The sequence below is a fragment of the Accipiter gentilis genome, chromosome 12 (assembly GCF_929443795.1).
Source record: "Accipiter gentilis chromosome 12, bAccGen1.1, whole genome shotgun sequence".
Lineage (NCBI taxonomy): Eukaryota > Metazoa > Chordata > Aves > Accipitriformes > Accipitridae > Astur > Astur gentilis.
In genome coordinates, this window is record NC_064891.1 from 13,042,391 (window position 1) to 13,057,956 (window position 15,566).

Sequence of the window (15,566 nt, forward strand, 5' to 3'; positions counted from 1 at the left end):
GGTCATAGAAGTTTTTCCTTATCTCTGGCTGAAGAAGGACGATTAACACCAGATGCAAGAGATTAATTGTATCTGCGAGAAAACATAAGTAGCCTGGTGATGTGTGCTTAGTCATTTATAGGATTAGAATCTGGTTGAATGAGTCTCAGGTCCTGCCTCTCTTGATTTTTGAAGTGTCAGAGCTCCATTACTGATTCGAGGAGGTCCAGAAATGGCAACTGTCTGCAGTTGAGGAGGGCACTGATTGAGAGGGTCTTTGAACTTTGGAGGGCTTTTTCTTCCCGTCTCCCCTTTGGAAGCAGCCTCTGATGGTGTGAAGCCTCTTAGACTTGTCAGCAAGCTTGTACAGCTGTTGCTTTGTCAGTACCAACTCAACAGTGGTAGGAGTACTGCATACACATTATGCAGGTAAATAGGAGACACTGTTCAATAAGGTGATACGAGTTGGGAGGAGTTGCTCACTTCTTTTTATTGAGGCATTACTAAGCCTCTAAGGTGATAGGACACAATTCAAGTTCTTTATACTGTAAGATGACTTATTCAAAAAGTGGAAGCTAGTCTTAGAGTTAATTAGATTTTGCCAGCCACAGGTTATTGTCCAACAGGTTTTCATAGAATTTTCTTCATCTGCTAGTTAAAACATATTTCTCTAGTGGCTTACAGAATGAAAAAATGAGTTGAACTTAATATAATAAAAATAGTTGTGTCTGTCTTTATGGTGGTATTTTTGCTTGGCAGTATTGCAAGGCTTTAACCATTTCTGCTGGCATTTAAGACTGCGTAATTAGTGGACAAATAATCCAAGTAACCAAGGAGGTCAGAGGTGTATAGGTCTGACAACAAAGTAATGTGAATAAAATACTCTCTTAAAGAATTACTCTTTTTCCTAGGAAAAATAACCTTGCTCATTTCACGTTTTGATTATTTAGCAGAGATACTTTCATTTTTTACCTTAAAGGAAAAATAAAACCTTCAGTGATTCTTAGCCTATTGTAGTATATTCTTCCTGATACTTTTTAATCTTCTTGCAACAGAAATACCTGCACCTGACCAAACTGGGTGAAGGCTGCTGGTAACTTGCATCTTAAAGTTTTATGTTTTGTTCAAGGACTATTCCCTTGCAGCTGTCACACAGAATGATTGGGAAACCTGTTGTAGCTAGATATTACTGGTGCATAGCTTTGTTTCAGATCCTTTTTAATAAAACAAAAAACCAAAATAGTGCTGAGACTTTCCTATAGAAAAACACATAGGCTGAATCAGGGCTATTAACAATTTAAAAATCCCACCAAATTTTTATGAAAATACAAGCCTTAAATATTTTAATATTTTTGTTTGGAAAAAATACATCTTATGAAGACTTACATATAAGCAATAACGATTAGTTTCTGAGTGTTTTGGTTTTTTAGTTTTTAAGTTCTGTAACTGAAGTGCAGAGTGCTCCTAACAATAATGTGAAACGCAACAGGAATGGGATTTTGCTTTACATAGTGCTGATAAACTTAAAGTCCTGTTAGTGTAGAAATAATGCAACCTCATTGGATTTTTTTTCTGAGAGATATTAGAGTATTAGGGGAGGGTTTTTTGTGCACAAAGGGGAGGCTAGTGAAGGATCCTGAAATACTTGGAGACCTTAATAAGGGAACACCCTTTAAGGTGTCCAGGGACACCTTAAATTTCCTAAAAGCTATCTTTGTCTGTTCAAATGCATATGAGGCTTGTATCTGTCTCCATCTCCTAAAGGAATGTGCTGAAGGTAGTGCAGACTCCATTCCCTACCGATCTTCTGGGAGGAGAACAACTAGAAATACATTCATATATTAGAGGTTTTAGAACCAGTAAAGGCTTCAGCGTTAATCCAACCCAGTCATACAAGTTGTAAAGTTTTCCCTGGAAGTGCAATAAGTGACCTTTTAAAAAGATTGAGTGATGATGAGTACTTGACATGTTCAATGATTTATACCAAAGTAAAATTGTCTTTAATGCTAGGAATTACATATTCAGTCTTGATATAACTTCAGCTTCCAGGTTGTTGCTCCTGTCAGTAATAAAAATCCAGTATTGTTCCACCTGTGCATGGAACATGTTCGTGTTATTGGGAATATTCTTCCCTGATAACTGCTTTCTAATCACATGGCTTCTCAGCCTTCTTCCTGAGGAGCTGAAGAGTGTGGCAGTGCCTGCCAGTCACTGCTGACCTGCTGAGATCCACTGACTTTGCAAGTCTTATACACAAAGAAATAAAAACTGAGCGAGGAGCAGGATCTGAGGTTTGTCAGAGAAGAGTGAAGGTTATTAGGAAAAAGAGGGCAAATTTGGAGAACAGTTTCGTTTTTTCTGGTGTATGTGCTTTGCAAAATGCTTTATGGTATACTCCTCCTATTGAACTTTTGGTAGTCAATATGTGTTTATGATCAAAGGGTAGATTACAGTAAGGGATGCTAAGAAGCATTACTATTAAACCTTTGTGTCAGAAAAAGGAAAAATAAAAATGCTTTACATTCTGGGTTTTTTTCCCCCCACGCTTTCTAAAGCTAAGAGAATTATTTTGTTACCGTTCTTCTGAGAAGAGGAAAAACTAATCTATCAAAATTGATGCATTGTCTACCTGTCTGCTGGAATCTAAAGTAATGTTGCTGTAAGACTTGGGTTGCACTGTAATTTGTGGATGCTTCTCATAAAGACTCAATCACAGTTCCTTGCATAAGAGAAGGTTTGAACCACAAAAAATTTGGATAATGATTATTGATAACCTGTAGTGAAGTTGCACTTCCTGCTGTGGTTTTTTAAAAGTTCCTCAATTTGACGTAGCAAGTGCAATCTGTTTTTCATCACGGCACTATGTTTGTACTAGGCATGTCATACCAATGTTGAAAGAACTTCATAGAAAAAGTCAAGCATGTGGGTTGTCTTTCTGTCTGGATGTTAAGTTAAACCATACTGGGACTTGAGAGTTGGTTTTGTACGTACTTGAGAAATGAAAGTGGTTTAGAAACAAAAGTTGGAGGATTATGTTGTGAATAGGGCACACCCAGATGTCTTGGCTTAGGTGCCACAGCAGATTATCAATTTTCATATTGTAAAACTATATAGTGTAGTTTGTGAGGTGTTTTTTGAAGGGGGAATACTGTTTTGAGAACCAGTTCCTCTACTTATTGTCAGGAGTGACTTGTCTCATGTTCCCGTTAGGTTTTATTTAGTGGGTGTATTTATGTTGAATTGTTTGGGTAGGTGTGATACAAACATTTGAATAAATAATAAATAATACATCTTGGTTAAACTCTGTAGGAAGCAAATGTCAAAACCTTGGCTACGTTAGTAACCTTGATTCCAACAAATGTTGATAAAACTTCAGTATTTTGCTTTCAATCTGGCACTTACTTTTACATGACCTATATATATGCTGCTTTAAATCATTTAACTATATGACAGTCAGATATGCTTGTCTCTTTTTCCTTGACTTTTTTTCTTTTTTTTTTCCTGAAAGTGTCTTAAGCAACCAAATTGATGTGTGGAGGTCAAATCTTATTTTTGTTTTTAGGAAAAAGAGATAGTTGTCTCTTTAAATCCCCTTTAAAGAAATGAATTACTACATATAATTTCATTTAGTTAATGAAGTCAAATGCTTGCCTCCAGGAATTGAAAAATTACATTTATTTGCGCTCTTGATGATACTGAGATCTCTCAGGTGAATAATTGCGTATCCCAATCTTTGTCCATGTCATCCTTTGCCTATATCTTACTGATGCAAGTTAGCATTACCAACAAACGGATTTGATAGTGCTTTTATGAAAACAGGAAGGAACTGAAACTGGCTCATTAACTTTTCTCTGTCTCCTGTTCAAGAAAACTGTGATGTCAATGCTTTCTGGAGACTTATTGTACATTTACTTTTTTTATAATGATATGGAAATTTCTGGTAATTTAGGTGTGAGGGAGGGTTAAAAGGTGGCTTGCTGTTGTTGGGACAGAGCGTTGTATAGATGCGTAACATGGGGGCACAGTTGAGTTTGTTAGCAAAGAGGGCGCATTTAATAAAGCAGGTGTCTCTAAACTTTGCCTCTTAGGCAGCTGCATTTCTTTTCTTGACCCTGACCGCAACAGCAGCGGTGTTCGCTCTGACTTTTTGATTTCTAGTTTGTGGGAAATCTTGCCTTCAGTTTGTAGCCCCTGAGTTACTGATTGGGGACTGCTGTAATAACCGTTGATGCTTCAGCTTCCTAAGGTCTGCTTGACTTAGAAAGACCAGATCAGGTTTTAGAGCAGCTCAGGTCTCTTGAGTGAATGAGTAACGGGCACTCTTTCAACTGGGTAATTAGGGAGAAATTGTGCGAGCTTTTTCCTCACATTAACTACATAATTAGGTCATACTATCTAAGGCAAAAGTATGTCAAAGTATGTCACAAACAGCTGTGTATGTGATCAGTAGATGTTAAACTAGTTTTTAAGTATCAGAAAGTCAAGCTGATATTGCAGTTAAAATTTTAAATTTGTGAAAATGTTGACTGATTGTGCAAAATGAGTATGCTTCTTAGTTCTGCATATTAATGTTTTCTGTCTCTCTGTAAAAGAAAGCTTTTTCCCAGTTCAGGCCTGCTGTACCACAGAGCTTGGCTAGAAAACCATTTGGGTTTTGAGATTGACTTGATCTCAAGTACTGATATCTGTGCTACAAAGTAGAAGTTGGTGCCGAGGCTTCTGTGCTGTGCATCAAGAGAGATTTTTATTTGTTTTTATATGTGAGACTGAATAAACCTCATTTACCCTTTTGTGCAGCTCCTGCCTGGATTTATTTTTGGATTGTGACCTAAGGGTGAAATGATTTTCTGGTTTTATATTTTGTATGCAACTGTCCTATTTGCCAAGTTTTATTGATTTGCTTGGAAAGGTGTAATTACTTTGTGGAGTTTTTTACTGCTTTTTAATATGTACTTCCACAGGTGTTCACTGACATGTAGATTGTTTTTGCAAAATGTGCATATTTGAAAAACTGTAAATATTGCAAGGGAATGTTGGAATAGAATTAGAAACTCTTTTCCTACTATTTTTTTAGATCCAAAGGCAGAAACACGACTGTATATTATGGTGAATGACTTTGAATTTCATGTGTACAACCGTTCTGAGCTTTACGGACAACTTCAAGAACTGTTTGGCTTGGATCCCACAATAATTCCAGCAAAGAAAGATGATGAAAAAGCCCAAGTAAATGGGAGACAGAGAACACATACCAATCTTGAAAGGTAAATTATTATTCGTTTTGCTATTTTGTTGATGCTTTGTTCTGCAAAGTGCTGAACTAATTGGGTAATGTTTTGTTAACGTATGCTCTGGAGGCCAAATGGTTGAAGCACAGCTGAGAGAGAAATTGCACTGACAAGCCTGACAGTCTAAATCTTTTTCCTTTCCTCAGACTTTCTACCATAATAATTAAAAAACACAACAAAACACTCCTTGTTTAATGATCAGAGACAGGTTGAAAAATCTACTTGAAGCAGTGTGGAAAGAGAGCATGTGTTAAGGATTATGCTTGTAGAATAGTGGTATTGCTCAGTAGAAGTAATAGCTGCTCAAGGCACTGAATAGACAAAATGTGAGGATCTGTATGGTGTTGGGAGGACGTACTGGTTTTTGAGCTTTAAACTCGGGCTGATTTTACAGTTTGTCTTTTTAGGGGTGTGTGTTTGTGTATGGCTACACAAACCTTATCTTATTTTATTCCTCTTTTTGGGGTACCTCAGAAAACATGGTGTGGGTCTATAAGGAGCTCTTCTACGTGGCTTATGGGTAGTGGAGTCAGATGTTCAATAATAAGCCTCTCTTTGGGCAGAATCACACCAAACTGATTTATTGGCAGGAGCAGAGAAGATCTAATGAGACTTGAATCCTTCCACTGCTGCTGGCCAGGCCAGTATGTGTTGCTAAATTACGCAGTGGGCAGCTGCCGGATGCTGTGGCAGTCTGAGTTTGAGTAAGGGCTGTGCCTCCGAGCCAGTCTCTTCGTGTTTTCATCTTACACCCTTATTGACAGGTACAGGAAGGACTTCTGCCTTTGGGGAGGATATGTCTTGGGAAATGGAAAATCCCACACCTAAATAGGAATATTTAGAACAGACCAAGTTCCCCTGAGGAAGATTTATTTAACTATTGCTTTGTGTTAAACGTGGCATGCTTGTTTTCTACCTGTGTCAGCTCAGTATACCAGCATCCAAGGCATAGCTGCATATGCTTCCTGCTGTTCTTCCAGACTCTGGAGGAGTCTTGTAGTAGAGTGCTAGCAGGTCCCTTACAGGAGACACCCCTGTGGGAAGGATTGTCCCCTGAGAGCTGGGCACTGAAGATCCCTAGAAGAAAAGGTTGGTTAATTCTTCTGTGGAAAAGACAAAATAATAAACTCCATTTTTTCCCATAGTGTTAAAGTAAAACCAGAATCTCAAGACCCTTCTTCTTCATGGAGATCACTTATTCCAGTCATTAAGGTCAATGTGAGCACGGTAAGTGAGAAGACCCTCATAATAAAAATATTTAGCAGTATATGCTTAAAAAAATCAGGCTTGCCATTCATTTTTCTTATATATTCTTTTTGAGTTTTTGTTCTCCTTCATGCTTTAAAAAAGTTTTAAAATGACACCACCAGCACTCCCCTGACATGTTCAGAAATCCTGCTGGTGCTGATGGAAACATGGTTATGTTCTCTGTTTTGGGAAATGCTTGTGTCTTAGACTTGTAATGATTTCAAGAATATCACAGAGCAATTAAGCTAGGTAATGGGTGCTGTACAATGTGTGGTGTGTTGGGGTTTTGTGAGGTGGTTTTTTTGGGGTTTTTTTCTCTTATTTTTTTCTTTTCTTCCCTGCATCTTTTAAAGGGATATTTGGACATGTTCCTTAAAAGTTGATGATGTTTCCCCCCAAAAACCAGGAGAACTGTTATTGAGGTGATAGGACATGGAGAAAGAACGTTGAGATTTTAATGTACAAGGTAGTAGTTTTAGATATGCGCAGATTATGGCCAGGATTTTTGTCCATGGTCTTTATTTGCATATGGCTGGTTAAACTGCATTATTATAGGTAAATATACACATACATATAAAAGATCACTGTATAATGAGTAATTGAGTTTTCTTTTTGATTTAGGGTCGCTTGGCATTTGGGAATCACTATCAGCCACAAACCCTTTGTATTAACTTCGATGATGCTTTTTTGACATATACCACAAAACCACCTTCGAGCCACCTTGATCAGTTTATGCACATTGTGAAAGGAAAATTGGAAAATGTTAGAGTCATGCTAGTTCCAAGTCCAAGATATGTTGGTCTTCAGAATGATGAGTAAGTTTGGGTTTTTTTTGTTTCCATATTATTTTATTCTTTATTTTAAGAAAATGAAGAAAAGAATGTTGGTTGTGTTTCTGTGACTTCATTTTTCTTAGTGTGTTTAGACAGTTGGCATTTTTACCACTGAAGAGGTTTTAAATGTTGGATCTTTGAAACTGTTTTATTAGTGGAGAAATGTGCTGGTTTTCTATCTCATTGTAGGTGTTGGTTTTTTTTGGTGTGTTCTGCTCTATGATTAATATCCTGCATTCAACTTCTATTTTCCTTCCCTCAGGTACTATAGCTGTATGCAGGCTTTGACAGCACTAGATTTCTAGGATAAATGCAAGGTTTAAGGTTGTTGACTTCACATATGGTTTGGAAAGTATTTTTAAAAAATGGGCAAAAGCTGTGCGCTCTTGCTGTAGTAGAAATCATGTTATCTTCTGAAAACAGATTGCTGATCCTTTTACCTCTGTGCATTCCGCATAAGCAGGGTTATGCAGCTTTAACAAACGGAATGGTAGTAAGTCAAACAAAAGAAAGGGTGCTTGCATGAAATGATTTGATACTAGGATTCTTGTTTTACTACAGTTTAGCCAGTGAGACATTTATGTGCATACTATATTAACATTCTTCATTGCTATGGTGTGAACAACATAGCCAGAATTTTCTGCATTACCTTATTTAATGCTTACAATGTTATATATTCAACAGATAGTTTGGACAAAACTGCTAAATTTCAAAATTCTTCATGGGAGTTATTTGCTCAACAGAAAAAATATAATGCATACTCACCTTGGACAATTGTGTGTATGAGTTTATGTAAAATGATTATACCTATTTTAGACCTCCTAAGCAATAATATCCAAAGAATGAATTATGATGTTTGGAAATAAATTGTACATCATTTGACTGTGCCTCAATTGGCTTTGTATCAGCCAAATACTGCTGTCTGTAATATGCCTTTATATGTTTTCAAATAACATTTTGTGGATGTGTACAGAATCTTACTCTTCCAACATGACGACAAAGGAAATTTCTCCAATTAATATCGAAAACAAACAAGATTAAAACAAAATAGGATTAAGATACTCAAACTATTAGCTCTTTCTCCTGCTTCCGCTAAGTATTTTCTTTTTATGCTGTTACCATCCCTACAGCTCCTGGTGGCTGAAGGGTGGCACGTATGCAGAAAACATGCCCTAATTTATTGGGTAGATTCAACAAATGACCCAGTTCACTGGAAACTGGGAGTGTTCGAATCTTTAAAGCCTGCCCTCTTACACTTCTTTGGCTTAAAAATTAAGCTGACTGTCTTAACTTTCAGAAATTCCTGCAGGCAATGCACATATAAAAAACTGCTAAGTGGCTCAATGAATTTTGTAACAGACTGACTAATCAATACAAACATCAAAAACCCACCTTGAAAACTGTCATATTGTATTACAAACAGACATTTCAATGTCTCCATCACTTTTTGCAAATAAATCCTCCAAAACCCAAGGGAAAAAAAAAAAAGGTGCTAGGAAAAGCAGATCAAAGCAGAACAAGTTTGGAGAGCAGTTAAGTCAGCAGGCTCAAAGTGGAGGTTTAGGATAGATATTAGGAAATGCTTTTTAATGATGATGGTAGTAATCTCATTATCATTCATTGCCATTACCTAATTTGGTTTTGCAAATGGGCTGTGGTGGGCTTTCTAGGGTTCTGCCACCTCCATTGGCTTAGTCCAGCAAGGCTTAACTATTCCTGCTGAGGGTGGGTTAGGCAGCCTCATTAGGTACCTTCCACTCCCATTTTCTGCAGAGGTAGTTTCATGTGCACTTTAAGCTGAGAATACAACTAAAAGAAGCAGTACTGTTGTCTTTTTTGCATGGGAGTGCAGTGAACACTGATCACAGAATTCATCCCTATTAAGAAAAATATATGTTGATCTTAAATCTAAATTGGTTCTGCTACTGGGTTCACCACCTGTCAGTTATCACCTAACCTATGACCATCCTAGGACTAGCATAAGAAAAGATAACTGCTTTTCTTGTCTGCTATGTTTGCTATGGCCTGTGATGCTTTGACAATGTAAAACTATAAGCTGCTTCAGTCATCTACTATATATTTTCATATTCTACTGAAAAAAGGAATTAAAAAACTAGTGACAAGACATGATGATACAGAACTTTCCTCTTTGTGGAAAAAAAAGCACGCTGAACATGCAAAAAGTTTTATACAAGTGTAGTGAGTTCAGAGAGATCAGAACAAGAACATGAAAGATAATTACTTAATGGAATACGCAGACATGATAAAGATGTATACTAAAAGAATTGGAGGAAAAGGACTGAGGAAGATGTTTAGCTACTATGTGGGGTTTTGGTGTTTTTTTTTCTTTCCCTCCACTTCCATTAAACCTTATACCTTTCCTCCAGAAGGTGGAGAATGGCAAAGGTGATGAGGATGAAACTGCAGTGGGTGTTTGACAGGAGGATTTGGCCATTCTGTCAGCTCCTAATGTTTTCCTGTAGATATTTCTTTCTTACCTACAGCTAAATGACAATTTCTGTTAGGTCATGGTGTTAAGTCAAATTGTCCATCTTGCTCTATTTGCATGTCATGGGGGAGGCCAATTCAGTTTTGGACAGAAAAAAGAAATAATTGGAAAATTGGGAGTGAATAGAAGGTATTTCATCTTTCACTGCTGTTGTTACTCTCAAAGTAAAATTGATTTTAAGGTTCCTGCTCTGTTGCTTCTGAAGAACTTCTGGCAGTACCTGGGATCTGCACCTGCTGTTTTCCATATTTTCCAAGCTTTCCTGCATTTAAGCTGTGGTAAAATGGGCAATGTGCTTCTAACAGGTCACACTCTTAGACTGTGTATTTCTGTCATTAGAATGTTCTTTTTTTGTTAAGAGATGACAATTTATAAAAGTGGCTGAAAAGTGGCAAAAAAGCCTTTTGCAGTAAAAACAGAATTTTCACATTATACTATTATTACTACTATAAAATGTAACATGATGTAAATTAACATGTGGTAATGGTGTAAGAAAGGGATTGTAATATACCAATATAATAATGTTAGGAGAAGTGTTTCATGTATTAGTTTCATCACTTACATCCTTTTATATTGAGGGAAATGTTATTAAGGAAGAACAGCCTTTTTTTTTTTCTTTTTTTTTTTTTTTTTAAACTAATGGTCTAATTACTGAAGATGTCTTGTCCCTTTTGGTTTTGAGTGCTATTTTAGTAAGAAAACTATTAGCAGGTGAAAGAACAATATAGGACAAGGAGAAAGGAACTCTTGATGGAAAGAAACATTGAAAGTAAAACTTTGGTAGTTGGTTGTGGTTTATAATACCTGAGAAATGTCTTTGTGGAGAGGAACCTGGTATCTTCATGCTTGGGTTATATAAAGTAACTTAAAAGTTGAGTTAATAATAATAATAACATAATGATCAATTATTTTTTGCAAATCAGGGTAGACATAGCCTAGCAATATGACAGCTGCCTTTTTGTTAGGGAACCCAAGACCAGATAGATTTGAATATTCACAGCGTTTATTTTCAGAAGCTCATTTAGTCTGAGGTAGCAGATAGACCAGAAATCACAGCATTACAGGGAGGGAAAGACAGGAGCTGAAGTTATAAAACGCACTTCAAGTTTGGCTTACAAACAGCTGCATTTGGACAGACTGATGTGGCCCAGGCACTTCTGTCTGTTCCGTCCACCCTTCTGGTAATGTGACAAGACCAATGTCTGGTAAATAAGGTAGCCTGTGGTTCTTGCAGGCAGCATGCAGTCAGGCTGCTGGCAAGACCTGTATAGACACATGGAGCTAGTGTCTTGGGATCCTGTCAAACTGGAGTCTTGTGCACAAAATCTTCCTGGTAAGGTTCCACATACATTGTATCTCCACTGTTGGCTTGCTTGATACAGATAGCAGTTTTATTGATGTTTCCATCATTAAATGTGTACTACTTACAAGTTACAAGTGAGCCTGACCTATGTAATCTCTTCCATTATGCTTAATATGTTGCATTTAAAATTACTTGAATTCATAAAGATTAATCTCAGTGCATTGTTTTTAATTTTTATCTTTGCACTCTTTTCCATTACAGACCACCAAGGCTGATGGGTGAAGGCTTTGTTGTAATGCAGTCCAATGATGTTGATATCTATTACTATATGGATGAACCAGGTATCTTCTGTTAAATACAAGCATAAAATTTTAAGAGATTTGAGGGCTATTTGTTTATTTAATTGTCTGGACTTGCTAGACAATGTCTTTTTTTTAATGCTGAAAAATCTCTATGCTGAAGGAGTTAGTGTAATGTTTTGGAGCCAATAAAAGCTTTCATAGGTACGCTATGAACACTTAGAATTTCATAAGGTTTTTTTCTGCAAATGAAAAAATTTTCCACTGAAACAAATGGGATTGAGTTCATGTGTTTCATATTTAGAAGGGAGTGAAATTTTGAGCTGCATTCTTTTTAATGGTTGTTGTCAACTCCTAGATTGTCTCATGTAAGAGCCCTGGGGAATTCCATAGGTGAAATAACTGTACCTGTGGAATTAATGTTTTTATCAGCAAGTAGTTTTACATAGATGTAGGTACTCTGTCAGCAGTGCCTTCTGCAAGTCTATATGCAACATGGAAGCAATTAATCTTGATATTTATTCTTGAAACAAGCTATGTTTTAAGCTGTAAACTTAAATGATGTAGGTTTCTGTCCTGGTTTCAGCTGGGATAGAGTTAACTGTCTTCCTAGTAGCTTGTACAGTGCTATGTTTTGAGTTCAGCATGCGAAGAATGTTGATAACACTGATGTTTTCAGTTGGTGCTCAGTAGTGTTTAGACTAAAGTCAAGGATTTTTCAGCTTCTCATGCCCAGCCAGGGCACAACAAGTTGGCACAGGACAGAGCCAGGGCACCTGACCCAAACTGGCCAACGGTGTATTCCATACCATGGGACGTCCCATCTAGTATAGGAACTGGGAAGGGGGGACAGGGAATCACCGCTCCGGGACTGGCAGGGTGTCGGTCGGCGGGTGGTGAGCGATTGCCCTGCCCATCATTTGTAGATTCAAATCCTTTTATTACTACTGTTGTCATTTTATTAGTGCTATCATTATCATTATTAGTTTCTTCTTTTCTGTTCTATTAAACCGTTCTTATCTCAACCCAGGAGTTTTACTTTTTTTCCCCGATTTCCTCCCCCATCCCACTGGATGCGGGGGGGAGTGAGTGAGCGGCTGTGTGGTGCTTAGTTGCTGGCTGGGGTTAAACCACGACAGTTTCCAAAAGTACTTCAGGAATGGGCACAATTTGTAGTCAATACCTACTGGGGTTTTTGGATGTTTATTTGATGCATCGTTTTCTGAGTATTGCAGGGGCTGCGTTTTTCACTTTAAATCCTGTGCCTTATATTACCACTTTGTTGTGCTGGATTTTTTTTTTTTTTTGATTTGCAAAAGCTTTTGCTCAGACTGAAGTTCAGTATTGCTTGAATCTTGAACAAGGGTAACATGTTCAATAATAATGTATACTGGTGTAGGATAGGTGGCAATTTCGGATCATTGCTGAATGACTGATTGATTTTTTTACTGGTAACTCTGGGTCTCCTGTAGCAAGTATTCCTTTTTTATTTGCTTGCTTTGTCTGTAGAAAGGATTTTTAACTTAATCTTCTTTATTTCAAAACTTGATTCGTAAGTAGGAGTTGGAACTGAATGTGCATGTATGAAAGCCTGTATTGGTAAAAAGCATACTTAAGAGATAAAGCTGCTGTGTATGTCAGCATTTCACTGACATCAGTGAGCAGCGCTTTGGAAAATCCCAAGGATTTTTAGTTACATTCTTGCCCTTCCACTAAGAGTCTGCATTGAATTGTGGCTTGGTATTTATGTACTGTAGTCGTCTCCACTAAAACTGACATCAGGACACTTTAATTGTCTTGTGCTTAGCAAACATTTTTCATGGTAATTTGAAGCTGCTTCCTTTAATAATTTGTTTATTATATTATGTGATATAGGTCTTGTACCAGAGGAGACGGAGGAAAGTAATGACGGAGAAGCAAACAATGAAGACAGTAAATTACAGGACCTGCCACCATGTTGGGGTTTGGACATTGTTTGTGGAAAAGGAACAGATTTCAACTATGGACCTTGGGCTGATAGGCAGAGGTATTACAATGATTTACATCTTTAGTTTTTATCTTTAATATCTATTATTATTGAGAAAACATTCTAAAGTTTCCAGTATGCAATTGCTCAGACTTCTAATTTGTATGGGGTAGACTAGGCAGTCTAAAAGAAGAGTCCTGCCACAGTGGTTTAAGATCAGTGAATTCATTGTTTGTCTTGTTGGCCTTCCAAAGTTAGGATCAGTCAGTGAATTTTTATTATTAAACTAATAAATTATGTTCCTATATTTTGTGAACAAAGTAGTTTTACTATTTATCAGGTGTTACATAATGGTTTAACCTTTTAATTGGTTACCTTTAGACTTGTCAAGCTTCTATTAGCTCATGGATGGGAATACACTGCGTATCAATGAGAAAATTTTGTGGAAGTACAAATCTGGCTATGAAAATAATAAGGGATGAATCATTTATCCCTGCTTAGGAGAATCAACCACTTGATGCAGTCTCCAAAGTTTTTATTATCTACATACTTCAGTGACAAAATATTAGGCCAGAGCTCTACTACTATTCTTCACTTAGCCCTCGATGTTTTGCCCATGAGTGTTTCTGGGGGAGTCAGTGGGATTGTTTAGAGAGTAAAGGACTATTAAGTAAAAGTGACATAATCAGTGCTTTCCCTCTTTTCCTCTATTAATTACAGATTGATACTTCTTTTTGGCCTCCATTAATTCTCCTGTGAAACTATTATGAAACTGTCTCTTAGGAGCGTGAGGATGACAGACCAAAGAGTAGTCATTAGATACGACAGCGTCTTAGAGAATTTAGAGAAAATGCCAATTTCTAGAACAGTGCTTTGCTAGGAACATGAAGTCAGTGAATCATTAATGATATATTTAATACTACCAGGAAAGCTTGCTCTATGATGGTAAGCTTTTTATAATTTTAACTGCTGGGCAGAAGGCAGTTTGGTGCCTATGCAGTGTGTAGAGTTGATAGATAGATACCTGGGAACACTTTCACATTGTGCCATGGATAGAAGATAGGATTTTGAAAAGTGCCTGAACATTTTATAAACACAGACAGGAGTTCTGTGGACTTTGTACTCTCAATTCATATAAGCACTTCTACAAATACTGATCTTTAATACATCATACAATAAAATCTTGGATTTCCCGAGGATTTTGACAGTGGGTGCTGTGTGGTGTTTGTGGGGGGTGTGTTGTTGTGTTTTTGGCTTGTTTGTTATGGCTTTTTTAAGCTGCTCTAGTGGTCAGTTGCTGGGTGCAGGAAACTGCTGCCCCCCCTTAAAGACTTACTTCCACCCCCTTGAGACCTTTGTAAGTTATGCTGTCTGTGCTTCATTGCTGTGGCTTTCCTTTCATGTAGCAGGCTTAGATGTAACTGCAGAAATGTAGGCTTCATTTCACTCCCATTCTGAGGTCCTAAAGTTTTGTATTTTATTTGTTTCTGGGCATTACATCAATTATTTATGCACAAACCAAAGCATAAACAGATTACTTCCTACTATGTTTTTGTAGCAGATTTGTAAACCAAGGATTGGGAATAAGAAGAAAAACATAGCTTGTTTGCCATCTGAATTAAAATATTTTTGTTTTAAATCATTTATGGTCTGTCCATTTATGGCTTTTATCCAAAAGTCACTACTTGTCATTGAAACTTTTGGAGATGTCAGTGATGAGTTGGAAGGCTCCAGTGATGAAGACTTTAAACAAACATTCTTTCTTATCACATTCAGTGGTTGTCTAAAGACTCAGCTAACTGGAAAATAATTAAGTGAACCGAATAAATGCATAAACATGTATAAATATATATATATTTTTTTCTGTGAATAAAAACAACTCTTTTTTTATCTCCCCCCCGTCTCCTCCCCCCACCCCCCAGGGATTGCTTGTGGAAGTTTTTCTTCCCACCAGACTACCAAGTTATGAAAGTCTCAGAAATTGCTCAGCCTGGGAAACCAAGACAGATTCTTGCTTTTGAACTGCGGATGAATATTATTGCAGATGCCACCATTGACTTGCTTTTTACAAAAAATAGGGTAAATAATGAAAATTTATCTAGAAAATGTCTACTGTGTCTTGTCTACTGTGATTACACTGTGCT

At 37.1% G+C, this 15,566-nt stretch overlaps 1 protein-coding gene across 17 annotated transcripts in view; it reads left to right on the top strand.

The window, feature by feature from the left end:
• Window positions 1-15,566, top strand: part of BLTP1 (bridge-like lipid transfer protein family member 1) — a 127,065-nt gene that overhangs the window by 15,042 nt on the left and 96,457 nt on the right. For 16 of the 17 annotated variants that reach the window (XM_049815140.1, XM_049815142.1, XM_049815144.1 and 13 more), the window contains 6 exons: window positions 5,054-5,240; window positions 6,410-6,491; window positions 7,134-7,327; window positions 11,419-11,498; window positions 13,332-13,482; window positions 15,345-15,501. In XM_049815140.1, the coding sequence (XP_049671097.1) occupies window positions 5,054-5,240; window positions 6,410-6,491; window positions 7,134-7,327; window positions 11,419-11,498; window positions 13,332-13,482; window positions 15,345-15,501 (851 nt within the window). Of the gene's footprint in view, window positions 1-5,053; window positions 5,241-6,409; window positions 6,492-7,133; window positions 7,328-11,152; window positions 11,188-11,418; window positions 11,499-13,331; window positions 13,483-15,344; window positions 15,502-15,566 lie in introns of those variants that run through there. The other variant, XM_049815158.1, reaches the window with a different exon arrangement.